Source organism: Perca fluviatilis, chromosome 24 (genome assembly GCF_010015445.1).
Source record: "Perca fluviatilis chromosome 24, GENO_Pfluv_1.0, whole genome shotgun sequence".
Classification (NCBI taxonomy): domain Eukaryota; kingdom Metazoa; phylum Chordata; class Actinopteri; order Perciformes; family Percidae; genus Perca; species Perca fluviatilis.
This window is the reverse complement of record NC_053135.1, coordinates 4,529,694-4,556,040: the sequence shown is the minus strand read 5'-3', so window position 1 is coordinate 4,556,040 and position 26,347 is coordinate 4,529,694. Positions and strand designations below refer to the sequence as shown.

Genomic DNA, 26,347 nt, shown 5'->3' with positions numbered 1-26,347 from the left:
TAATACTTAGCTCCTATGAATTATAAATGCATATATTTTCCAAGCGGCTTATTTTTAGTGCATGCCTCCATGCATACATGCACAGATTGCTTTACAAAGCTGGGGTTACATCCCCTCCTGAGGCATGCAGAGGTTACACTAAGCACCACTAGTGTATTTATATGAACTAATGTGCGTGTATTGGACCTGCGTTTCAGCCCATGTATGTTTTTGTTGTCTCTGTGCAAGTTCACTAGTTATTTGTTTTGCACATGTTAGATTCCTCCACAGGGGAGACATTCAATGATGCATTCAATGAAATTACTACACAAAGCTACAAATTTCTCAGTAAAAGTCTGAAAATGTGTCCATTTTGAACAAAAATGTTATCTCACTTTGTCAGAGTTCTCCATAAACTGGCAGATGTCTTCAGCAGAATAAAGATCTCATTTCATTTGAGAAACATCTTGAAGTTGCTTTGTGCTGGAGACAAATGAGACTAATATCCAACTTGGCACAGGGATTTTGCTTTTTTTCTACAGCGCTCACTTGTTCCCATGGAGACAGACTTGATCATTTAATTTTAATTTGAAAACAAAGTCAATCACTTTTTCCGGATTTCGAAAAATAGGAATCTCATCATTGGTCGTTGTGGTTAACGAGGTAAAACAGACACGTTTATACTTAACTATCAACAAATTGCCTTTAGATGAGGGGCTACATGAAAGTTAAGGACTTTTTTTATTACTCACAAAGTCTGTTGTGGCGAAATACAAGAATTCCAAATTTTAAGTCAGAGGTAAATCATGTCATTTGTCAATATTAGAGCGCTTTTTCTGTTCTATAACTTCTACTGATACACAAGGCCCTGTACCCTGTCTTTGTCACAGTATGTAGTCCCTTTACATGTAGCTACAGTATCCAGACTGGTCCTGAAAAGAGAGACACCTGCACTTGGAGTAGGGGCTTCTTTTGCATATTGTTACCGAAAGCAGAGGAGGCGTGATACTGCTTGCCACCCCCTCACTCCCTCTGACTGAAATGAATGGCTCCATCCACTCACTGTGACACTGATGTACTATTAGGGGCAGGTTACTGCTTAGCCCTGCAGAATCAGGGCTCCCCAATACATAAATCAAACCCCAGTCTATTGAAGCAGTCGGTTTGTCATATTGCTGCACAATAGGATTTTGGAGCCCGACAAGGCAATACGAGAAAATGAAGGAAGACTGGTATGCAATTATTTTTGCCTGTGTAGGTTCGTGTGTGGCTGTGTAAGTGCGCAAAGGCATTCATGTTTGCAAGTACACACACATTTGTGAGTAGAGTCAGAATTTCAGCTGTGTGTGCTTGTGTGTGTCTGTGTCTCCGTGTTCCCCTAGAAAGAAATGCTGTAGGCTGGGTGCCTGCTGGGTGAGCTATAAATAGCCTCCTGGTGACAGCAGGACTAAGAGCCTAATGTGAGGGAGAGCGTCTTCCAGAGATGTCCATGTTCATTATTTATAAACTTCATATACATTTAATTTTCTACACCAGTAGTCCTGGTCATAGTTTCTGTTTATGCCATCTTGCCAGTGCTGGCAACCAGAGATACCACTGTTTAAACTTATTATTAAAGCTTGGCAAATCTAAGATAGCTTAACAACTATTTTTTTTTTATGATACTATTTAATTTGAAGCTAAGAAAAGAGATATTAAGAGTGCACCATATCTGTTAACCTCTTGAATGCTCTTTTGATATATGCTAGTTCATATATTTATTGACTGGGATGACTGTGCACAAGTGTATGTTAGAGTTGTTATTTGTGTATTTATTACTTTTAGATTCAGGTACAGCACAGCAAATTTGGTTGTAAACAAGTTTGTGCAATGACAATAAAGTCTATTCTATTCTATAAATTAGGAACATTTAGACATGCGGCATAAGCATCAAGCAGTCACGTTAAATTAACCTCCCATTGAGGAGCCATCGGCAACTCTAATTATTGGGGTTTACAAACTGAGAGCGATTCATTATTTCCATGGAATTGAGAACATTCAGTGGTAGGAGACATATCTGGTTGCTTTTGGGGAAATGTATACCAAGCATTCATTGTGTGTGCACATTGTTTTTTTATGTTATTTTGGGATGATTTTGAATGTCATCCCGGGTAAGGCCCTAATGTTAACTTGAGGTGAATGGATGTTTTCTCTGTATTTGACTGTACTGAATTGTGCAGTACCCAGCAGCAGGACGGACTCGAGGCATGTCTGGATATATGAAATCTTTCAGCTCCAGAGGCTTTCCTCTCAGCGGTCCTCTTGACCTTTTCACCCTCATTTCTCTGCCAGGCCTTTCTGCACACACAGCTTTATCTGGAATAAGATGTTTGAATGTCAAAGAGTGTTAATGGAAAGCTCCAGGGTCAAACCGTTGTGTATCTGAAAAGCTGTTCTGTTTACATTTTGTTTTGCACAGAAAATAATTAAATTAGGGATTTTAAATCAGGCATGTTTTCCTTTTTAGATTGATGGGGGTCATAATTTCAGGATTCAGGAAGTGATCCTCATGTATAAATCCATCAAACACACAACATAAAACCATTACCCGTTTCTAACTTTGATTTTCTTATCCTGCTGGTTAGGTTCAAACTTCCTGTGTGTCACCCATATCATCCCTGTGAAGAACGAGGAGGGCGTGGTCATGATGTTCATCCTTAACTTTGATTACATCCTGGATGAAGGCAGCAGTGACTCACTGGAGAGACTCAACCACACCACGCCATCCAAAGCTGACCAGCGTGAGTAAAGACAAAAACGGGCTGGAGAAATGGTATGACATATGGCATTTGGTGGAAGCTTTTATTCCCTAATCCTGGCCTTGTTGGTACCATGCTATAAATATAGAGTTACAAATATTGCACTTTATAAAGGGTGGAACATTTCTCTTCTCATACTGTATGTGCTGCATGTGCTCCAGTTGAAGAAAGAAGTCGCCACAGGGTTAGATTGGAGGAGCAGGCAGGAAGTAAAGGAATGATAGTAATGTAACAGGCACTCATGACCTATTACTTGTAACCTTTTTCCCAAATCCACATCAATTTGTGCCTTTTTACTGAGATGACCCTAGTATTAATGTTGCACGCCCTGCTAGATGCTATAATGGATACATGTTTAGTATCTCGCCTCTGAAGCATAATGCTTAAACATTGACACAACTTGTAGTGACCTCCACCTTGTGTATTCATTTCTACTTGCAGCAGTATAGGAATTCCCTGCTAGACAGCTCCTTTGGCATGTTGACACCAGCGTTTACCAGACACTGATGTGTTAGGCTGCCATCATCTCAGAGGTCTGGCCCAATTATAGCTCATAGCCTGCCAGGATGGCCTGATGAACTACTGCAGCAGTGCTGGAGAGCGCTCTTCCCAGAGCTGTCGCTGTATTAGGGTATAATGCCAATTCCCCTGCGCTGCTCTCCAACATGTTCTTGATGCCTCCTCTCTCTTCTGTGTCTCTCTCTCTTTCTCCAATTCCTGTCTGTGACAAATGAAGCAGCAGCATGGAGGACCATAGGTCACCTCTGGATGACTGTAATTGGATGAGGGCCCCTAACAGGTTGCGTTGCCTCATGGGGTGTGTGGTGGAAAGAGTGGGGATGCGTGTGTTGAGTATATAAGCAAGTGTTGTCTGTGTGTGTTTGTGTGCACGTGTGATTGTGCATATGCTCAGGCCGCTGCGAAACCATGCGCGAACGTATAAGCTTTTCAATTTGTGTGTGTGTGTGTGTGTGTGTGTGTGTGTGTGTGTGTGTGTGTGTGTGTGTGTGTGTGTGTGTGTGTGTGTGTGTGTGTGTGTGTGTGTGTGTGTGTGTGTGTGTGTGGGCGTGTGAGTGTCACTGATAAGGCCTTCCCCTTTCACTGTTCAACTATGATAGCTAATTGCTCAGCCTGAGCACAAGGGCAATCCCTTATGGAGCAGGCCTCTTTATGAATTAAAGTCTGAAAAATCTGAATATCTAAGTGGGCGTCCCCACAAGTCTGATTGGTGAGGTCCAGATATGTTTACAAGGTCTGTCTCTCTCTCTCTCTCTCTCTCTCTCTCTCTCTCTCTCTCTCTCTCTCTCTCTCCCTCTGCCTACATGCGACCTCTGCCATCGCAGGGATTACCGGAGAGGGTTGGTATTGCTCTGCCCCATTTTAACACAGTCCTCCCTCCGTTAACTCTAGAGACCTTGTATTGGATTTACTAGCAGATGGACAGAGGTCACAGATCATGAATACATGCAGAATTTAAGAGAACATCACAGATGTACAAACTGCTACAGATGTAAATTTAACCCACTGAAACCCATGGTGTTACTATTCTGAAGAACAGTTCTAAAGTATGTGTAGGAGCAGCTGCCTTTAGATGGTGTGAGGGGATGATCCTCTGGGGAATGAGTAGCCTTGCATCCGGTGCTGCTCATCTTTGCCGCTCAGTGACTATCCATCCATTCTGCCACCATCTTGGAGTCTCCCATTTTGCCTTGATGTAGCTGAGCAGGACCACTTCCACAGATCCATTAGTTAATGCACACATGCACAAAAGACAATGGGCATTTAATGTATTGGCCACAACTCTCAACTAGTAGTTTAAAGGGGAAAGGTGTAAACATGTTTTACTGATTTTAGATGTAAACTTGGCTATGCATTGTGATTCATATATATTAGTATTGTTGCAAGGCAAAAGTAGGACACTTGGAAGGCATCCAACAGTGAACTGGGCATCAGTAGGAAATAGGGCTGCACAATATATCGTTTTTTATCGTCATTGCGATGTCATCTTGTGCAATAAACACATCGCTATTGCACTCAGGGATTTTTGGAGTTACTGTAGTTAAAAGAGAGCATCCATATATATATATGCACTTTAAAATGTAACTCCGTCTTCAGAACTTTACATAACCTGAACTTGTAAGAAACCTCAAGGTATAGGTCTATGCAACAGACCATACGATGTTGTCTACATTTCGATTTCTCTCTTCCCATGTTTACTGTCACACTCTGCTGACAGTTGTCTAATTAGAAAAAATACCATAACAAAATACAAACTATTAACTCAGGCTAATTGCAATCATACTTCAATTTTCTCTCTCTATAATTGAGTATGGGGCAAAGTGGCCTACGGCCGAATTATCCATGTTATTTTCTGCTGATGAGTAATAGGAGGACTGGGAGGCCAGGTAAACATTCCCTAAGTTAGAAGAACACTGCATGCAAATGAGTTAGGAAGCACATTAACTCCACAAAAACAAGACAGGAACAAAAAGAACAAAGGCGCCTTTGCCCCACTTTTACCAAAGGATGAAGGTTTATTGTTCTCTTTCTACTTCTCCCTGACATCTGAATCATGCTCACATTACAGAAAGACATTTCACTCCCCTACAGGAGGATCTGAGGGCCCAATTAATATTCAATGCAAATATTATCTCGTATCATAGCAACAAGGGCCACTGTACGTCCGTTGGTTGTGTAAAGCCGCTGGTGAGTTTTTGCTGAGAAAGAATGAGAGGGTTGGAGAGGGAGTGAGAGTGATATCACACACACACACAGACACACCCACACACACAAAACCCAGTAACAGCACTCAAAGGGCAGTCTATTCCTGCAAGGTTCAGCCCTTTCAATATAACAATTAAATACAGCTACATACACTGTTGTCAGCACACACCACGAACGGCCAACTGAATTATGAGCTAATTAAAAGATTTGTGGCGTATGTTTATCCTCAGGGCGCAGTAATTAGAAAACACAGTTCTTTTTACCATTCATTATTTTTTTAAGGTGCCATCTTAACAGTCGGAAAAACAAACTGTCGGAAATGTGAAATGCTAGAGCTGCACAATTAATTGGAAAAAAATTCAAAGTTGTAGTATTGCAGTGGTGTGATTGCAAAACAATTTTTCTTTTGGAAGTTAACATGTTTGAGGCAGCCCCACTAAACAAGGTTTTGCTGTATTGTGCGACCTCTTTGGAATATAAATTGGGTTTCCTGGTTTGGGATCAGCTTCAAACTGATGAATCAGATAGTATTTTTGATTAGCAGTCTCATCTGCCTCCAAGCACCAAGCTCAGATGAAACATAACTTGTTCATAATTCTTTAACAGAAAAAAAACATCAACTCAACTTCCTTTCATTACGATGATTGACTTGTTTAGTCCTGTGCTGATTTTCACTAGCTTCTGATCCAGCTCACCAATTAAATGCAAATGATCATTTCTGGCATCATCAGCATTAGGCTAGAGACTTAATTTACACTACACTAACCCAAGAATACACAGAGCATTGTGTCTAAAATTACTTTCTTTCTGTCTCCTCCCTCTCAGTCTCACCACAATAGAAGGAGCAATAAGGAAGATTGAGATGCTGCTCCCTCCTCAGCCTAAAAAAAATCACTTTATGTTATGTTTTAGCACCTATTGTGTTTCTGAATACATACCCAGCTGGTCCACTCTTTGCAGATATTGCAGTTGAGCAGGGTATGTGCTGTGGTTTTCTCATGCAAATATACAAAGAGAACACACTGATGCAGTGTGAGGTGGTTATCTCATAAATTCAGGTGTGGGCATCTGTTTTTTTTTGTTTGTTTTTTATGAAGCCACTTTTTTTTTTTTACTGTGTATCATGACCGTAAGACTGTTGTCGAGGACTGAGACAGCGCTCTGATATGTATGGCATATGTTCAGGCGAATAAATGATTCACAACATGCAGGCCACGGTTTGCGGTCCATATGTGAAATCCTGTGAGTGTGACTGACTCTCTGATGACATGTTTGCAGGTATTGTTTAATGCAACTGAATGTGCCCATTCGTGAATGGCGTGGGTGTCTACTGTGTGTGTATATAGCATCAACTTTACACTCAACCATATACTAATATTTCTTTCCCTTTCTTCACTTTTTCCTTTCCCTCAGAACTGCCTACTGCCATGGCAGCAGCACCCTAAATTTCACTTTGTTACACTCTCCTCTATCTCCCCCGGAGCCATCAATCATTCATTAAAATCCTACACATTATCCTTTACAGGACTGACTCCTCAACGTACTACTGCCATTATAATATTTCACCAAATGTCCTCCTCCATGAATAATTGAAGGAAGTTGAAGATTGAACTAGTGCCTGAGGCAGAACAAGCATTTGTTTTGATCTGCCAGGATCTTTTTAAGATAGCTGCATTGGCAGGCTTCTCAGTGCTATTGGCAAACACGTACGAGATGTCAGCAGGGATATTGAAGACTGCAAGCCAGTTCTGCTACAAACACACGTGAAAAACACAACACAAGGTCGGTGGGGGTTATGTTGATCCCACTGGCTCATTAAAAAGCACCCTACACTCTGTTTGGGGTCTCAAAGCAGTCAAATAACATCACGATAACTGAGTTACTTAGCTATACACTGCCTTAGATTTGTCTATGTGATACAAACTGCCCTTAGGCACTCCATACAGTGTTATTGGTCACCATGAACTGTTCGTTTGGAATAGTATGATAGTAATCTCATTCTCATTGCTCTCTTCTCTGTCAGGGAAAGGGAGATTCTTTCGCTTCCGTTTCCCGGCCTTAACTCTCTTGGGCATCAGCAAGCAGTCCCTGCCCCAGGAAGACCCCGATGCCGTCATGGTGGACTCCCCTCGCCACAGCGATGGCTCAGTGGCTACGCGTGACTACCAACTTCCCACCACCCGCGAGAGCTGCAGTCCCTCCTACGCCAATGACACCCGCGCCCTCATCGACCCCAGCCACTGCTCCACCCCCGTGTCTGGGCCTTTGGACCACTCGTCGCCCAAGGGCCCCTGGGATCGGACATACCTGGACCAGTCCATCACCCAGACCAAACTACAGAGCGAGGAGGATACTGTCATTGCAACTCCGTCAATCCCGGGCCTCACTCCAACCGCCTCCAGAGAGAGTGTGTGCAGCATTCGCAGAGCCTCCTCCGTACATGACATGGAAGGCTTTGGGTCCAACTCCAAGATGGTGTTCAGAGACAGACACGCCAGTGAAGGTAGGAATCTGCTCTACTATGCCCCTAATGTACATTGCAAGGCAACTATTTTGAATTTCAAACAAATACAGTTGCAATTCAATTTTCAATTCAATTTTATTTATAGTGTCAAATCCTTACAGAAATTAGCTCAGGACACTTTACAGTTAGAGTAGGTTCAAGCCACACTGTGTAAATTACAGAGACCCAACAATTCTAAAAAATACAGTTTCACTTGTTTTATCTGCTGTATGTCCCACTCTATGGTTGAATTTGTGTTATATTAATGTGTCACTTAGATGTTTGTGCAGAATTTGACACTAAAAAGCTGTTTTTACATTCATCTGGTGAAGGGGAAAAGTTTCTTTGAGCTCACCTTAAATCTCATTTTAACACATGAATGTACAAAAGGACTTTGGGACATAACAACTAGTTTGAAAGCCAATTGGGGTCCAATACTGAACTTACAAGTGTGATGTGGAAACTCGAAGCCTCAATGCACATACTTAGAATGGACTTTTCAGTGAAGAAGGTCAACTTTTAAACTTTTAATATGAGAAGGATGGAGGGGATCTTTAGAAATGTTTATTATTTTTTTAAAGTACAATTTTGGCCCTTGACAGTGCATGGTTGGTGACCACTATTCAAACAAAAACACAATTTGCCAAGTGATGTCAGTCAAAAGCAAAGAGTGAGATGTGGTCAATACCCAACTGTTGTGTTTTACATTAAGATACTTATGAAAGAATGTATTACTTGTGACAAACATTTACTATAATTTGGCTATATTTATTACCAAACTCGCTGTGGTGCCCAAAATAGGAGATTCGAGATGTGGATGCCAGTCTCTTAATCAGTATTATAGTGAGTCACCATTTACACTGTGTGCTATTGATCTTCCCTTGAGTCTGAATCACTCATTAGCCTTTTGGCCCTCATTTGGATGAGGGTAAAAATGCCCCAGACTGGCCGTTTCCTCCAGGCCAATCTGTCTACCCCCATCCCCTTGTCTACAATTCTCATTTAAATAGATCTCAGTGGCTGACACAGTAATATGTCTACTTCACAGTAATTAATTGTTCATGGGGACAGTAGTGTGTGTGTGTGTGTGTGTGTGGGAAGGGGGGGGGGGGTTGATGCCAGCCCCCCATTTGTCATCATAGAAGCACCCAAAATTCTTCTTACCTCCACTCACTCACCCTTTTTCTTTCTTCTCACACAGACAATGGTCGCAATATGAAAGGTAACAAACAGCAGCCCTGCTGCATCTTGACCTGTTAAATTTGAGCCCGTCTATTGGATAACTTATTCTGCACAAAGTCTGCTTGTTGCATGAGTTTCCCACATGACTGAGGTTTATGTTGAATGCAAATGCCCTGGTGGACGACTGCCTGTGTTTGGAAGTGCTTGGGCCAGCGCCTCGAAACACTGGCACGGCACTAAATGACTCAGTCTTAGTGCGCATGACCTGCTGATCCCAAACCAGTTGCCCAGGGGAAGGCTCGGTTAAAAAACCACACTGACCTCTGCACGCGCTTGCATGAAGCAACGCATTACATCTCTATTTTCCTTTTTGTTCATTGAAGAAAATCAATGAAGCTTTACAAGATGATACCGCCCACTGTCTGTAACCTCTGTTTTCTTCTATGCAACCTCTGGTTCCTCGTTACCATGTCTTAGTAAATGAAAAGAAACCTGACTGTGTTTCCATTTCAATTCTCTATGCTCACACTTGTCCTTTTCACGTCAAAAGTTAGATTGCAATGGACCTGTAGCAGTGCTGATGCTGCATGCATTTCACAACATTATCTCGCTGACACAGATTATGACACATTCATGTTTAGTTGTTTTTTGGATCAAATGAGGAGTTCCCAAAATTTAAATATAACTGGCCAATGTTAATGTTTTAATATTAGCTCCACAGTACTGTATGTACATTTGTAGGTTCGCTCGCAGAGCTGGCAAATTTTCTATTACCTGATATATGCTGTTATGTGATAATTTAAAGGTGCACTATGAGTTCCTGCATGGTTTCAGCGAGATTACATTTTTTGTCTCAAATCGTAGGAATCTGTCCTTGATCCGCTAGCTGCCTGCCCCCTGAATACACTGTGAAAAAGCCTGGTCTCGGGAGACAACACGGGTCGTAAACGTCAAATAAACACTAGAGGCACAGGCTGTACACCAAAATACAACAAACCAGCTATCCAGCAGCTACTCTAAGATAGAACTCACGCTACTCAATCAACTCTGCCCACCCCCCCACCCCCTATTATGTGCATGCGCACTAACCCCCACCCCTCCCCCAACCATTTTGTCGGTGATTGGCTGGAACGTGGTTTGTTGTATTTTGGTGCACAGCCTGTGCCCCTAGTGTTTAACGTTTAGGACCCCTGTGTTGTCTCCCGAGACCGGGCTTTTTCACAGTGTGTTAAGGGGGCAGGCAGCTAGTGGATCAAGGAGAGATGCCTACGATTTGAGACAAATATTAAATCGCGCTGAAACCATGCAGGAACTCATAGTGCACCTTTCAGTAATGTTGATTGTACTCATGACTACTGACCCTGCAATCCAACCACCCCTCCATATTCCCACTTTCCCCTTTACCCCCTATTTCTTCTCTCTTCTGGTTTGCTAGTATCTCGCTCCTGGATGGCTGGGGGTATGGCTTCAGCTTTTCCTTTTTGAAATTATTTTTCATGACTGCAATGATGTATCCTTACTGTGGCATGTATTGAAGCTGTGCATGCAATCTCTCATTCTCAGCTGTCTGTTTTTCTGTCCTTGACCTTCAATCACTGCACTGTACTTTTTGAAAAAAGGGGGGCGGGGGGTAGTGCAACCTTCCTTGGCTGGCTCACAAGGCTGAATCAGCAATTCTCTCTTTTTCACTTTTTATCACTCTCATTGGGTCAGATGTCAGTGTGTGTAGTGCTGTCACATACTGTTGCAGTGTTGAATGCTTTCACAATAAGGCAGGGAGTTGATTTCTAAAAGTCAGTTCTTATTATGCTTTTAGAAAACACTGTATAGCATGAGGTAGGAAGATTTAGTTGACTAAACACACTTCATCAGACAGATGGTTTGACTAACTGAGTTGCATTATTTGATTGTGCATTGAATCATTCTTTTCCTTTCATCAACAGTGTTCTTCATTATTTCTTAATGAGAAACTTTGAAAGGCATGTTCACCCTAGACAGGTCAATCAGAGGTGTGGAGTTTATATTTCAGTATCTGTTGTATTCCCGGTGTGGTGTTGTGGTTGAACTCAATCCAAAGGTCAGGGCTACCCCATGCTCACTACCCATGTCACAGCAATCACAAATGGACACTAGACTGTTCTCTGATGTCCACAATTCAGAAACGCTTAGATCAACAATAGCCCAACAGTAGTACAAGATGTGTCAACCTTTAATGATGACATCTTCCACCTGTTGCTTTCTCTTCCAGGGCCACTCAGCCAGATCAAATCCAGCCTGCTTGGTTCCACCTCCGACTCCAACCTCAACAAGTACAGCACCATCAACAAGATTCCCCTCATCACGCTCAACTTCTCTGAGGCCAACAATGAGAAGAAATGCCCCTCCCCTCCATCGTCTGAGAAAACCATCATCGCCCCAAAGGTCAAAGACCGCACACACAATGTAACCGATAAGGTGACACAGGTAAGACCAAGCGAGGCTCTCCACAAAAATCTGTTTCTGAATTTGTGAAAACTGAGACTGAGAATGTTTTCAGTCGTGTGGGCCTTAAATCTCTGCATTCATGTGAAAAGTTCTGCTAGCAAGCACCCGGCCGAGGTCCAATTTAAACCCGGTCTTATGTGGTCGGGTAAGTTCTGGTTTTACTGCCGCGTGTATGGGGCCTGTATGTTTAAATCCTGAGTGTATGGGGCCTGTATGTTTAAATCCTGAGTGGATCCGAATGGATCCAAGCCTATTTAGTATCAGCATTTTAAAACCCATGAAGACCTCTAGTACCCAAAGATTCTCTACTTTTATCCCCTTTCTAAGTGCTAATTCCAGGTCCATATACAGTATTTCAAACATGTATATGAACATTTGGAATCTTCAAATCCTTCATACAATAGGAAGTTTCAGTTAAAGCCTGGCTGATACTTTTGAGGCCGATACTGGATATTTTGTAATTTTAAAAAAAGTCTAAAAACACTCAGCACTGCTCACTCAAAGAAATAGAAATTACCATATAAGGACTTATCGCAAACTTTTCTAAAGACAAACTAAAGTGTGACTGTACAGAAGTTAACTAAATGTGCATGCTACAAATCAATGTTGTATAAAATCTATTATCCAACCATCTGTTAGTAGACTCTTGTTTGGGAAACAATTAAGAACAGTAATGGGCACATATAGTTTGCCTTTCTTAATAATTCATACCACCAATCCTTTGTTGTCTGAAGTTGTGCAGACTGGAGTGGGGAGACAGTGGAATTCAATAGTATTGTTCATCATTATATCATTTACTGTCATCACAAATCACACTTGCACAGATTGAGCAGCCGATGAAGTCAGCAGATAGCATCCACACCCCACCCTTCTTCCCCCCCACCTGCCCTGTGTGCCTCTGGATGATTCATTGAAACTCAAAGGGTCTTGGTATGTAAAACGGCAGAGGCGTCTGACACATGCAGCAGATAATCAGGGATACTCTTACCACTGCCAGACAGTGTCCAGAGCTCAGGCCATATTTCTAGAGTTACATACATTCTCACCATCCCTGCCAGGGCTGAGAGGCAGAGTACTGTAAGTACTGTAAGTGAATGCATCCCCAGGGGTACTGTAGGATAAGGCAGCAACAAACCACTGATTAGGTCTTAATTTTGCATTTTTGCCTATTAACGGTGTAATGGGAAGGGGGGCACAGAAACTGACCCCTGTTTGCACTCAAAGGCAACTTCAGCTGAAGGCCTGAGACTAGAGGCAGAGCAGACCACAGTGCACCAAACTGACCTCTCCCTCCAGCATTAAAGTCAAAGTTACCAAGCAACAGAAAGGCCATGCTTGTTAATGTAGTTTTAATGGAATTTTGTAACATGTGGCACACTAGAAACTGAAAACCAGTTGAAGTGTTACTTCTTGTCTGTGTACACCAAAATCTGAGTGTGTCCCCCCACCAACCATTGCTCTGCCTAGGAATTATACTTACATATGTTTCTGTGGATACAATGGTAGCTATACCAGTTTTTGCAGCCCCCCCACCCACGCCCATGCCCCCTCCCCTCTTGCTCCTTCTATGACTGAGCATATGGTGTGTCATTGCTATGTTTTGCGTACTGTATGCTATCGAGCATTAACATTATCATAGTAGCAAATAGATAAATAAGCCATGGGGTTATTGCGGCGTATCCCCATCTTCCACAGTTTAGATCTGTAAACAGTTCTCTTGACACCAGACTGTGAGGAACACAAACCAACTCCGGACTCCTCTGAGTTCATTTGAAGCCATGATGGAGGCGTTTGAACAGACACGCTTTCCCCTGGCCTTGGCTGCCTCACAGCTACCGCAGACAGATGGAGGGTTCACCCAGGTAGCTGGTCAACTAAGAAAGAAAGCAGACGTGCAGCTCACATGCTGTTTTGCACATTTTGAACGTCTCAGTGCATGCAGCTCATGCACACGTGAGTCTTAGATGCCCACGACTTTCCATTAATGTGGAATCAAACCATACATGCATCATTTTTAATAATGGAAGCCATGTGATTAACCCCAGAAACATGAAAGAACACTCCACTCATAAATAATAGCCCATCCCTGACAGTGCGGAGCAAAAAGAACCAGAGAAGGGGAGAAAGCTAATGCTCATTTGCATAGTGTTTGAAGCCAAGCCAAACACACAACAGGCCTTCCATTATCTCACAAGAGAGATCATTTGCGCCAAGTGCACATAGCTACAGTAGGTATGTTAAATAATTAAGATATGATCTTTTATTTAGAAACAGATTGGCTACAACACATTAATCCAGAGCTGTCATTCTGCCAACCAAGCGACTCCTCGCAGGCTTCCTAGCTGGCCAAGGGGTAATGCATCTGTGGTGGTAAGCGCTGTTGATGTAGTGCAGAGTTACTATGTTTGTATCATCACTAGTGATCACAAACAATGTTTGTGCGAGGACTTTAACACATTGAGATAGAGTGGTATGACGTGTATTTTGTTAATCCGCAAAACGGTCATAGTTACGGTATGTGCAAGCTTTTCTTTGTTTGTTTGTACCCCTTTCTTGACTATTTTTAACAGAAATCAATTTAAGAACACAAAAATATAAGAAATATAAGCACAGGTCAACAGCAATTACACATTGGGTTGTGACTGTAATGGAACAAGCATTTGGAACACCCGCTTTTAATGAAGTGACAGCCTGATGAATAATAGAAGACATTTCCTTTGTCTGTCCTTTGGTTTCTGATCGATTTCAAAGGTTAACCCATATGGGAGGGTAAAAGCATTTGAGCCTCCATATCGCACAGAGGGCAGGAGTTTCTAATAACTAATTCAGTTATTAACACTGCAGCCTTTTTGGTGGCATACATCATCCTTCTGTCCCCGAGTCCTCTCCTCTCAATCACAGGGGTTGTGAAGGTGACCACGGCAGAGATAAGGGGGAATGCAATAAGTGATGGGTGAAAGTGGTGGAGTCTTTTTTTTCTGTTTCATTCTCTCACTGATGGGTACACAGTAATTGCCTGTCTGCCTTCCAGCATGTACTTTACCTGCCTCTCTCTCTTTGCATTCCTCCTTAGAGCTTAGTCGGACACTTAGATAATTCAATGGTATCCTCTGCCCGCGCCTGTAATTACTTCCAAGTCATTGAAACTCTAATCCCAAATGGTCCATGACGCCTCTGTAATATTGATGGTAAAAGTTATTCAGCTATGTAACTGCTATAACAGAGATAATGATGGGGGCATCCAGGTTTGCTAGAATGGATGTTTGCTCCGTCCTCTATGCAAAACACTGTAAGGATTGTAGGTATGCTGTTGTTTGTTGTCTGTTGAAATTTTCTTTCATGCTGATGTCTGAAGTTTTTTTTTCTGTTCAAATGCTAAATTATGAACAACTTCCTAGATATTTTTTTCACAAGTGATCACAATATATGTTCTTCCCTCAACAGTAGCTGTACACAGGATTTTCACAAGTTATGAAACCATGGCCAGGGCAACTGCTATTTAAACCATAATATTAATCTCTGACGAAGTTGTCATGTAGAATTGCAAAAGAGTGCTCAGTCACACATACATATCTAAAAGCAGTGTACTTTATGCAACTGTCAGGCAGTTACAATGGCGTCCCAAAGTAGTGGTGGGATTTTGCGCATTCTGATGTCACCAGCAGGCACAATGGCAAAACGTAGCGCAAAAGAGTTGGGGACAAAGGTGTTTTATTTATGCTATGCATCACTTCTAATTATCGAAATAATTGTATTGTATTGAAATCCAGCTATTTTAATTATTGGGATGGCCAGCATTTACTTTGGGACGGTTTAAATTGTATTTGGGGATGGTAAGTTAGAGGCCTGCAAAGCTCTAAAGCAGCTTGCTACTGTATGGAACATGTGAGAGAATCTTTTTATGCATACATACTTAAAATTTCAAATTATTAGACTAGAAGCTCTTTTTCATCCTTCATTTAACACGTGAATGATTTATTTGGGGGAGTGGGAAAAGTATGCCTCAAGTAATCTGCTCATGCAAGGTTTTCTAGGATGTTGAATAGCATTCGGATTATACAGTATGTACTGTACAGTCATGGTGCTGAAGTTCAAATCCTGCAGCCAGATTACTCACATATCAACAAACATGACCTTTACTTGACCTAATCTTCAGTCATATGTCATAATGAAATCCTACAAACCAGCACGCACATCAATGTAACGGCACGGAAATGCTAATGCATGTTGGCTTATATTAAACTGTATTTACATTCTACTGAATTTAACATATTTTCTTGAACCACAAGGCATGTTTAAGATTCTTCTGCAACTCATCATTCTAACCTCGTCTACATGGGAACTTTGATGCAGAATTACTGTACAGTGGAGAATTTAGAGATGCCTTTTTAGTTTATTTACAACACCATCATTGCACCATTAAAGGGTACTTAAGTGATTCAGTATTTCACTTTCACAAAGTTGGGCTACTTGTGCAGGAAAGATTGAAAAAAGGATCGTCATAATCAAATTAGCAGGGGCTGAGATATTATGACTAATTCCCAAAATGCTGAATCTTACATTTCCCATAATTGCAAGTATTTCAAACGTCACACCCCTCACGGGCCTTCAGTTTGTAAGACTGGTCACACATACATCAAAGTATTTTCTCAGACTTAAAATTGTGCTTTTAAAAAATGTGATACTTCCATTTTAGAACTATTTTAACAGGCTCCTCATGATGAGTGAACTCGGATCTTTATGTGCAAAATGACTGAATTGCCACTTTAAAGCAAGACCCTTGGCTCTAAACAGAAATCTGCAGCAAACACTGTTAAATTACACTTTTTTTCTCTAAAATATAATAATTGTTTTTGGTTGAAAAGCAGCGCAGATATCAAACAGCTCAGACACCAGTGAAATAAAACCTTCACTTTGATCAAATTTCATGTGAGTAAGTTGATAAACTCTCTGTCCCCCTCCTCAGGTTCTTTCTCTGGGTGCAGACGTGCTGCCTGAGTACAAGCTTCAAACCCCGCGCATGGACAAGTGGACCATCCTTCACTACAGTCCCTTCAAAGCAGTGTGGGACTGGCTGATCCTGCTGCTGGTCATCTACACTGCCATTTTCACGCCCTACTCGGCTGCCTTCCTCCTCAACGACATCGAGGAGCAGAGGAGGCGGGAGTGTGGCTACTCCTGCTCACCCCTCAACGTGGTGGATCTGATGGTGGACATCATGTTCATCGTGGACATCCTTATAAACTTCAGGACCACATACGTCAACGCCAACGAGGAAGTGGTCAGCCACCCAGCCAAGATTGCCATCCACTACTTTAAGGGCTGGTTCCTCATAGACATGGTGGCCGCCATCCCGTTTGACCTGCTCATCTTTGGCTCAGGATCAGATGAGGTGAGAGAGGGGGAATTAATGACGTAGTCATGCCGCACTGTAGGGCTGCACCATTTGGGGAAAATATCAATTTCCAATTATTTTGACCGACATTGCGATTGCGATATGATTCACGAAATTGGAAGGAATGAATATTTTTCAATCATTATCCTCATTTTCACTGAGAAATATTCAAATTAAAACAACGTAAATGATTATAGTGTGATTTTTGCGAGGATCTATACCAAACAAAGATTTTATCTTTAGTCTGTTGGATACGATTTTTAGGCCCGGGTTGTCTCTGCAGCACCACAATACTTCATTCAGAATGGTTTGACACACATTTTGCCTAGAACAAATATTGCGCACCACCTGCGATTTGGATATTGCACTTATATATAATATATTTTGATTTTGATAACATTGCGATTAATTGTGCAGCCCTACTGCACTGACAGTTTGGGATTCATGTAGAGAGTCTTTCTCAGAGGAAGCTTTTGGTTGTTGGACATATTGAAGATTCTGTGGTCAATATGTATTCCCTGACAGTGTACTTTAGCTACATGCATCTGATACTACTATTTCAGAAGCCCAAATTTGAGTGCTCAAACTTTTTCACCTTGCAAAGCTGAGGCCCCCCTGCATTACTCCTGCGTAATAATGTGAGGGCCACTCATGTTTCTGAGCTGTTTAGACTTCTAAAGCAATCTGACACTCGGCTGTCACATCTGCTTCCCTCCGCTCTCTTTCCATCAGAGCCAGAATGCAAGGCCCCCGGCAATCCAAATCAGTTAAAAAGGTCTCAGCCTCCCTAACCACTGTGTCTGTGAGAAACTATTTTACTCATGTGTGTCTGAGGGAGATGGCTTAGCAAGTGATCCAATGCTCAGAGAGTGCCGTTTAGAGAGTGCAATAACAATCTCATTATAAGTCAACCCCAGAATGCTTACCTATGCATCTAGTACCTACTGTACTCTTGAATATTAATACGTTAAGTGAATTGCAGTTACATGCCAGGCTACCACCTCGACTCTTGCTTTCAGTTTTTTTTTATTATGGAACTAAAGCAAGCAGAGGAGTTCAAGCACACAAGCTACTAAAATGTGGTGCATGATACAACACCAAACACCCCCAAACACACACACACACACACACACACAAAGATTGATGTGTGTGTGTTGAGGGCGGTGTTGATCAGTCCGTTGGTTTGCACTCACAGGTGTTCCTGTGAGGGGGTCCACGGCTGGAGGCTGGCAGTGAGTGACAGGTGGAGAAAAAAGAGCAGACAGCTGAGCAACGCCACGGCACGATGTATGTCCTCGTCATACAGCTAGATGCCTGGCGCAGTGACAGCATGTGTGTTCCCGTTACAGCTGGTGTCAGAAGCACACATTGACAGGATGACTAGAATGACAAAATGTTGTATTTTTAGCTCCTCCAATCACCAGCAGAAACTGAAAATAACACATCCATGTACAGTTTTAGCTCTTGTCTTGAAGGTGTGTTATTTTAGCTCTTTGTACAGAGACCCAGACTATTTTTAGACCTAATCTGTGCACCTTTGTTGCCTGGAAACCATCTCCGACAATATGGCAAGATGTTTTTTCTGGTTTGACTAGAAACATGGCAGGGTGAAATCTCTCATGAGAGATTCTTTGTCAGTGCAGGATTTTAGCTCTGCAGGCTAGAAAATGGTCTGTTGCTGAATTTATGTACAGGAGTCATATGAGCTCCTCCATCATTTTCATATGAATGCCTGTTGTGATAAGATGATATAATTTGCCTATTACATCCACGTTCACATGTTTCCAAATTTGAGGTATTTGCAAATTACAGAGGCTTAGTGTGAAAATGTGCTCCAAACGCAAATTCAAATATTATTTTCCTTTAATCCTGGGCAGGGTAGAGTCAGTGCACATTAACAACTGAACTCAGCCAAGACTTCTAACCCAAAATGTAATTTTACTGAAAATTAGTATTATTTTTTTTCAGTAGTCCTGAACACTAAGAGAGATATCTCTTTCAGTGCTCAGTAATAAATTGATATTAACATTAGTTCACAGTGTCAGGTTTTTATTTGTTGTCATTGAAGCAGTTCCATAAAGTTGACCATGTCACTGATTATTATTGATTGGATTTTATCCTTAGGTGAGAGCTTTTTATGCTCACAAATATTAGATTCACTTTTTTTAGCTTAAAGTGAACCACATGCACAAAGCTATTTTATGTCTTTTACTCTATACATATTTTCATGCAAGTTAAACATGATTTATCTAATTATTCTTTCCGCCTCACATTTGTCAGATTGCAAAATGTGCAGTAGTTTTGCCATTGGTTGAAGCAGACCACAGAAGTGCACTCCAAATCTATTATGCTGCAAAACCTACAGCAACGGCTGTGCTAAACAGAGAAGAAAGAGGAGGCAGGTTCACTGTAACAAACAGCCCCCTCAATCTCACTTCTGCCCTGCTGAAATAGTGCAAACAGTCCAAATAGACACAGACTTGTGTTTACAATTATTGTACAACCATTTACTCAGACAAAAATATAGTTTTAGACAGTATCTTTTTATTTCCTTATTAGATTAGATGAATATGCAAAGCAATATTGCTGACTTGTTTTGTGACCTGTGCCGCTCTAGTATATAGAATAGTCTCGAGGGAATATGACCACTTGTGACATTTTGACAGCCAGTAAGGGTTAGGGACATGGTAGTCAGTATTTTAATATTTACAATGGATAACATGGCCGCGTGTAGTGAAAGGTGTTGCTTGCAGTGATGAACACACAGGTAGTCATCACCAACTCTGCAGTTCCCTCTACAGCATCTCCCAGAATGCTTTCTTTCTTTCTTTCTTTCTTTCGCTGCTCTCATCAGCATTGTTTTTTCTGCTGCAGCAGCCAGTTCTTTCAGTGAAAAAGCCCTAAAAAAGAAATCACTGTATCTCATTTACCCAGCATCGACAGACAAAGTTAGCAACTACCTGGTGAACGTAGTGGAGCATTTCGCAGCTAAAGAGCCAGATATTTTTCTCAGGAGTTAGCCAAGACCAAATCAGTATTGAAAGGAGAGAGAATATTGAACTTGCATTCATCAGGTGGTAATATGTCACTGTTGTGTTTACAGCTTCTGTTGCCCATTTGTTAATTACATTTATGTTATACAGTATTGTAAGTATATGCAACTAAAAGTTCAGACGAGTTCAGATTAATTACCAAAAAAATCGACTGAAACATTTTTCCATGAGTCCAGAAAATTGGTAGTAAGAGTTACAAATGTGCCGAGTGACTAAGCTAGTGTCGATCCAATCAGTTTTATATATTTATGTTCAGCTTCCTGTTTAACTAACTTTGGAGAATATTGAAAAATCATGGTATATTACTTTATAAGTAATTTAACATGAGAAGACATTTAATATATGATAGCATGTACACAGAGTCAAACGGTTGCATCCTAGCTTTGGTTGACTCCTGGTGTTTTAAAGTGGCCAGCAGATCCTGGAAAGGCAGATGGCCAGAGGGATATTCGGCGGATATGTTTTATACAGCTGGCTGCTAATGGGAGATTTAGCTTGGCTCCTCAGCCCCACACGCCTCCGACTTACTGTAAGCCCAGATTTTAATCAACATTACACTGTGTGGGCCACATCATACACCGTGTGCTGTGTCATCTGTGCAGGTCACTCAGATAGAGTCAGCAACACTACACCTAAGGCAATGCATGCTCACATATGATGGATAATTTAAGGCTCATATGTTCCTATTTGTGATTCATTCATTATTCGCTCAGTTGTCAGTGAAAGGGGTTGCTGGCCGGATGCACAGCAGTGAATGATGGTGGTGATTTATGGGTGAGATTGGGAGGACGGAGGCTCATTAATGGACCCATCAGAAGCAGCTACAGCACTCTTTCTCACCATGACGGAGACACACTCTCCCTCATTTATCATCTTTTTTTTTTTTAAAGAAAGAAGAAGAAATAGGAAAAAAAAACTCCAGCCCTGTTACTGCTTTTCCATGTAATATTTACTCTCACCTGTACCAACTAAGGATGTATAGACATGAGGTAGCACGACTACTGCAGGAGGGTGCCAGTGTATAAAAATGTCCCCACGAATATTATGGTTAATTGTCAGGCACGAGTGGCAGTGTTAGGACCTATTAGCATTCTCACTTATTGTGCTTACAAATTCCACGACACTAATGGATCGAGACTGGTGTCATGGCTGTATGCTGCCCCCCTCTCACCAACACTCCTCCCATAGTCTGTGTATTAATTTAGTCAGGCTACAAAATTGAGACGGGAGGATTAAAGTGGTTTAAATTAAACCGAACAGAAGGCAGTGTGTGTGCATTGTTGTGTGTGTGTGTGTGTGTGTGTGTGTGTGTGTGTGTGTGTGTGTGTGTGTGTGTGTGTGTGTGTGTGTGTGTGTGTGTGTGTGTGTGTGTGTGTGTGTGTGTGTGTGTGTGTGTGTGTGTGTGTGTGTGTGTGTGTGTGCGTGTGTGTGTGTGTGTGTCTGTTTGTGTCTGTTTCACTAAAGCGACTTCCATGCTGACTGTCATGATTTGCAGAGCCATAGGCTTCGTCAGTGAAGTTGTGTTGACGTACGCTGAGACCTTGAAAGATCTCTACACAGGCAGGAATCACGCACAGTGTCTAGTCTGTGTGTCTAGTATGTGTGGTGTGTCAATAAGATTAGGCATTCCTAAGTTACATATGTTTTTGAATCTCTAAGCGATTCGTCCTCATGATCCTGACTTCAACCCTTGACACTGAAAGAAGACAAACAGCTTGTTCACTTTGATTGCTGGAAAAGGTTGTTATCAGTGTCTAGTGATGTACTTGAGATGATCCTGGATTTTCTGTTGCCGTCTCCCACATGTTGAAGTCACATCAGAAACCCCAAGTCTAATATGAATGTCACCATGTGGTTTCAACATTTTCGAATGTTGACTGCATAAAACTGCTGATTTAGTTAAGATATTTAATTTTAATACATGTTGCTTAAAAGACAAAGAGGTCCCTGCATCAATTGAGGAGGTGTTTCACAATTTCATTCAGGGGAGAGGGGAGTTTTTTTTTACTTCTACCCCACTCTACTACATTTCTAAATTAATTTGACAGATATAGTTATGCTACTTTTTATATTAAAGATATTATATGGAATTTTCTGAAAATCTGTGTTATTAATGACACTGGTGGCCGTTAAGTGAACTGCAGTCAGCATCCTGTTGCTCGCACTCCATAGGCGCGAGCATGGATAATTTACACCAGACAATAGCTCGAGGGGAGGCAGAAGAGGACCTAAATCCTGTATATCTCTCGGTTTGTTTTTCATTCTAGACCACCACTCTGATTGGCTTACTAAAGACTGCCCGTCTCCTACGGCTGGTACGAGTCGCCCGTAAGCTGGACCGGTATTCTGAGTACGGTGCTGCCGTCCTCATGCTGCTCATGTGCATCTTTGCCCTTATCGCCCATTGGTTGGCCTGCATCTGGTATGCCATTGGCAACGTGGAGAAGCCTTACCTGGAGCATAAGATTGGCTGGCTGGACAACCTCGGGGTGTCAATAGGTGATCTTCTTGTTTTTGTTCTGCTTTCAAACAAAGTGTTAAGAAAGTAAAATGTAGGGTCACTTTTGCTGCTGAACACAACTTTAGTAATTGTGTGTACTGTTTTATTGTTATTCATTTTAGGAAAAAAATACAACTACAGTGATCCCAGCTCGGGCCCCTCCATCAAAGATAAGTACGTCACAGCACTCTACTTCACCTTCAGCAGTCTGACCAGTGTGGGCTTTGGGAACGTCTCCCCCAACACCAACTCTGAGAAGATCTTTTCCATCTGCGTCATGCTCATTGGATGTGAGTGACAGCTGAGTGATAGCACATACAGTATTTTAATTCTTGTATTACTGAAACCATCAGTAATCAGAGTTATATAAGAGAGGAAAGCTCACACAGTATTTCATGTAGCTATTGAACCTCAATAACCAGACTTTTACAGTAGGTTTTACAGATAAAGACACTGATACACGCTAGTAAATATTAGATTTACTCAATTATTTAACATGGACATTTTAAAGGAAAGATCCACTGTATTTTAAATGTACTAGGGCCGTCCATGATTAAAGTAATTCTTGGTCGACTAACACTCATACAATTTTGTCGACTAATCGATTTGTTGTTTCTTCACAAAGAATCATGCAAAAGCACCACTTTAACTCTCGTGTTTACCAGAGATATGTTTCTAAGTTTCTTGGAAATGTGCATTAAAAAAATGACCGACTATGAGCAAAACAACCGATTAGTCGACTAATCAACTAAGAGGGGTCAGCCTTAAAATGTACTATTCACACCCCCTGATATAACACAGTTGTGATTTAATACATTTTTAGAGCATGGAATCGTTTGCATTACTCCAGGTAGGCCTTTCCTTGAGCAACAGTGGTTTGTTTTGAATAAACAGAAGAAGAAGTAGGTACTGTGTTTGACCAGCCTTAGCCACCATGGCTCAATGGTCACCTGTATGGCTTCTCTCCCAGCTCTTATGTACGCCAGCATCTTTGGGAACGTGTCCGCCATCATCCAGAGGTTGTATTCAGGTACAGCCAGGTATCACCTCCAGATGCTACGGGTCAAAGAATTCATCCGCTTCCACCAGATCCCAAACCCACTGAGGCAGAGGCTGGAGGAGTACTTCCAACACGCCTGGACGTACACTAACGGCATCGATATGAATATGGTACGAGAGGAGTGTGTGTACCAGTTTGTCTTTTATTTAGTTGGGGGGACATTCTGGATGGTAACAAAATATAAATTATAAGCGTGCTGTTGCTTTTTTCTGTTGCTTCTTCTTCCCTTTCCAATATCATTTGTGTGAGTTTCAACTATCCTGTCGAAAAATGCTCTTATCACATCGTGAAGCAATCTCACTATGTCACTGGCATAGTATAATATAATGTTTTCATCATATATTGTGCAATGTTCAGTCATAGCCACAAGTGAAATGAAAGCCACAGTTACTGCTTATGCACGCCGTAACTCTGGTTTCTCTCATCATGATACTGTTCATGGTACTTATATAAGTTTGTCTTTTCCATGTCTGCCTCATGTCAAATGGAATGACCCCACCACTCTGGTAAGAGCAGGAGGTACATGTGTTAACCCAACTAATGTTGATATGAATGTTCCTCATTGGTAGAGCTTCATCTAGCTGTGTTTGATACTAGTAGCTTTTAGCTTTTTGTACAGAAAATAACAGATAGCATTAGACTTTTTAATGTGCAAATGTTTAGTTATTGTCCTAAACATGCATGTTATTGTTCCCTCAGTGTCTTATCTGTTACATACATGAACACACTTTAAACAGTTGTCCATCATCGATGTTTTTTTTTTTATCTACCTATGCATGTCAGTTACTGCAGAGGATACACATAACATTGAAAGTTTCTCGCAGGCCACATTAATTGTCTATTACTGATAGACTTGTATGTGGCCTGCCTTGAGGTCCCTTTTGCATGAAATCAGTTTATTCTCACACAACCCCATGATATTCATCTGGTACCAGAGACCGAGTGAATCACGCCTGTGAGAGTGGGCACAGCCTCGCCGGGCGCTGCCAGGTTTCCCTCCCATTGTGGGAGGCTTGGCGGCACGCTCCGTGGTGGCACCTGCGCTTGCCAAATGTTGTTCAGTCTTTCCTTTCCAAATCTACTGATCAGTTTTTGATTCTGAGCAACAAAAGGCCTGTCAGAGCCAGAAAACCAGTTCAGGCTGCCTTTCTTTTGCTGTGCTTGTGTCCTTAGCACATTGTATTTTATGTGCAAATGACAACGATAAGAAATGTGTTTTCTTGTTTCAACTGCCCCTTATGTGTCGTCAAAGACCCTTTCCTCACCTTCTAGTGTCTGTTATGGTGTTAAAGTTTGAAAAGATAATGTGGTCCTTTACAGTCAATTCACGTTGTCTGTCGATCCTAAGCTGTTTTGTCAGTCTTTGTCTTTAAAGGGTAAGTGTATTATCAGTCTGTTGTAATGCATCAGAAAGTCCTCACAAAAAATGTTAACTTGAATGTCAAAATTACTTTTCAAAATATTTTTCATTGTCTCCCAGGCTAACTCGGATGGGTAGGAATGCTTGACCAATCAACAAGTTTCGACATTTGTAATACTTTTTTCTGATTTTGTTTTTTTTAACTACATAGCAGTAGTAGCAGAGTATTGAGGAATGTTTCAATAGACAGACATTCTTTGAGGCAAGATTGAATAGTGTTTCTTTTTGGCCTTGCATGTACTGTACCAGGTTATGGTTCATAGAGTAGTATCATCATCTCAGTACAAAAAGGCAGTAAACTCTTGAAAAAAGAGAGCATCACTAACAGAGGGAAGACTTAATAAATATTGAACCTGTGTTTTCACTTTGTGGTTTCATTTATCTGCAGCTTGTCAGTTTCTAAATGTTCTGTCTTGTCTCTCCTCTGCTGCTAAAGGTGCTGAAAGGCTCAGTAGAACAGTGAATTGTAGCTCTGTTTTGAAAGACATCACAGACTATTTCTACTGTAGGGTATAATAGGTTTTGAGAAGAAGGAAAGAACACAAGTGGCAATTGTATCAAATTTCTCAGAAAATAATTTGATCTGCAACTTCACCTCAAACCAAACTTCAACACACATTATGAATCCCTGCACATCAAAGCTCTGAGAGTTTTTTAGCATACAACAGCCACATGACATCTGACCATAATCTTGTCCACCTTGACCCGTGTTTCACACACAGGTCCTGAAGGGTTTCCCAGAGTGCCTGCAGGCGGATATCTGCCTCCACCTCAACCAGAACCTCCTGGAGGGCTGTAAGGTGTTTCACGGAGCCACCAAGGGCTGCCTCCGGGCCCTGGCCATGAGGTTCAAGACCACCCATGCTCCCCCTGGAGACACCCTAGTCCACTCCGGAGATGTGCTGACTGCGCTATACTTTGTCTCCCGCGGCTCCATCGAAATCCTCAAAGATGACGTCGTAGTAGCCATCCTTGGTGGGTCTACTGTTCACCTCAAACACATTTCTGGCATGATCCAGTAGTTGGTTATGGATTAGATCTAATTGCGATTATTTTTGACTGATATTGCAATTGCGACATGACTCACGATATTGGAGGGAACGGTCATTTTTGTATCATTATTCTCATTTTCATTGAAAATTATTAAAATTTAAAGAACTTAAAATGATTATAGTGTGATTTATGCAAGGATCTGTACCAAATAAAGATTTAATCTTTAGTCTGTAGGATACGATTTGTAGGCCGGGAC

General features: G+C 41.6%; 1 protein-coding gene across 5 annotated transcripts in view; it reads left to right on the top strand.

Annotated features, from left to right (window-relative positions):
* The window catches only part of kcnh7 (potassium channel, voltage gated eag related subfamily H, member 7), a 61,986-nt gene that overhangs the window by 20,086 nt on the left and 15,553 nt on the right, over window positions 1–26,347 (top strand). Inside the window, exons 3-12 of one of the 5 annotated variants that reach the window (XR_005638458.1) lie at window positions 2,604–2,759; window positions 7,525–8,004; window positions 9,206–9,226; window positions 10,622–10,645; window positions 11,435–11,649; window positions 16,637–17,062; window positions 22,386–22,617; window positions 22,741–22,908; window positions 23,589–23,789; window positions 25,819–26,073. Coding sequence is in view for 4 of the 5 variants with exons in the window: in XM_039793370.1 (XP_039649304.1) it covers window positions 2,604–2,759; window positions 7,525–8,004; window positions 9,206–9,226; window positions 10,622–10,645; window positions 11,435–11,649; window positions 16,637–17,062; window positions 22,386–22,617; window positions 22,741–22,908; window positions 23,589–23,788; window positions 25,821–26,073 (2,175 nt within the window). In the remaining variant the exon portion in view is untranslated. The remainder of the gene's footprint in view (window positions 1–2,603; window positions 2,760–7,524; window positions 8,005–9,205; window positions 9,227–10,621; window positions 10,646–11,434; window positions 11,650–16,636; window positions 17,063–22,385; window positions 22,618–22,740; window positions 22,909–23,588; window positions 23,790–25,818; window positions 26,074–26,347) is intronic. The other 4 variants (XM_039793371.1, XM_039793370.1, XM_039793372.1 and 1 more) reach the window with 4 other exon arrangements.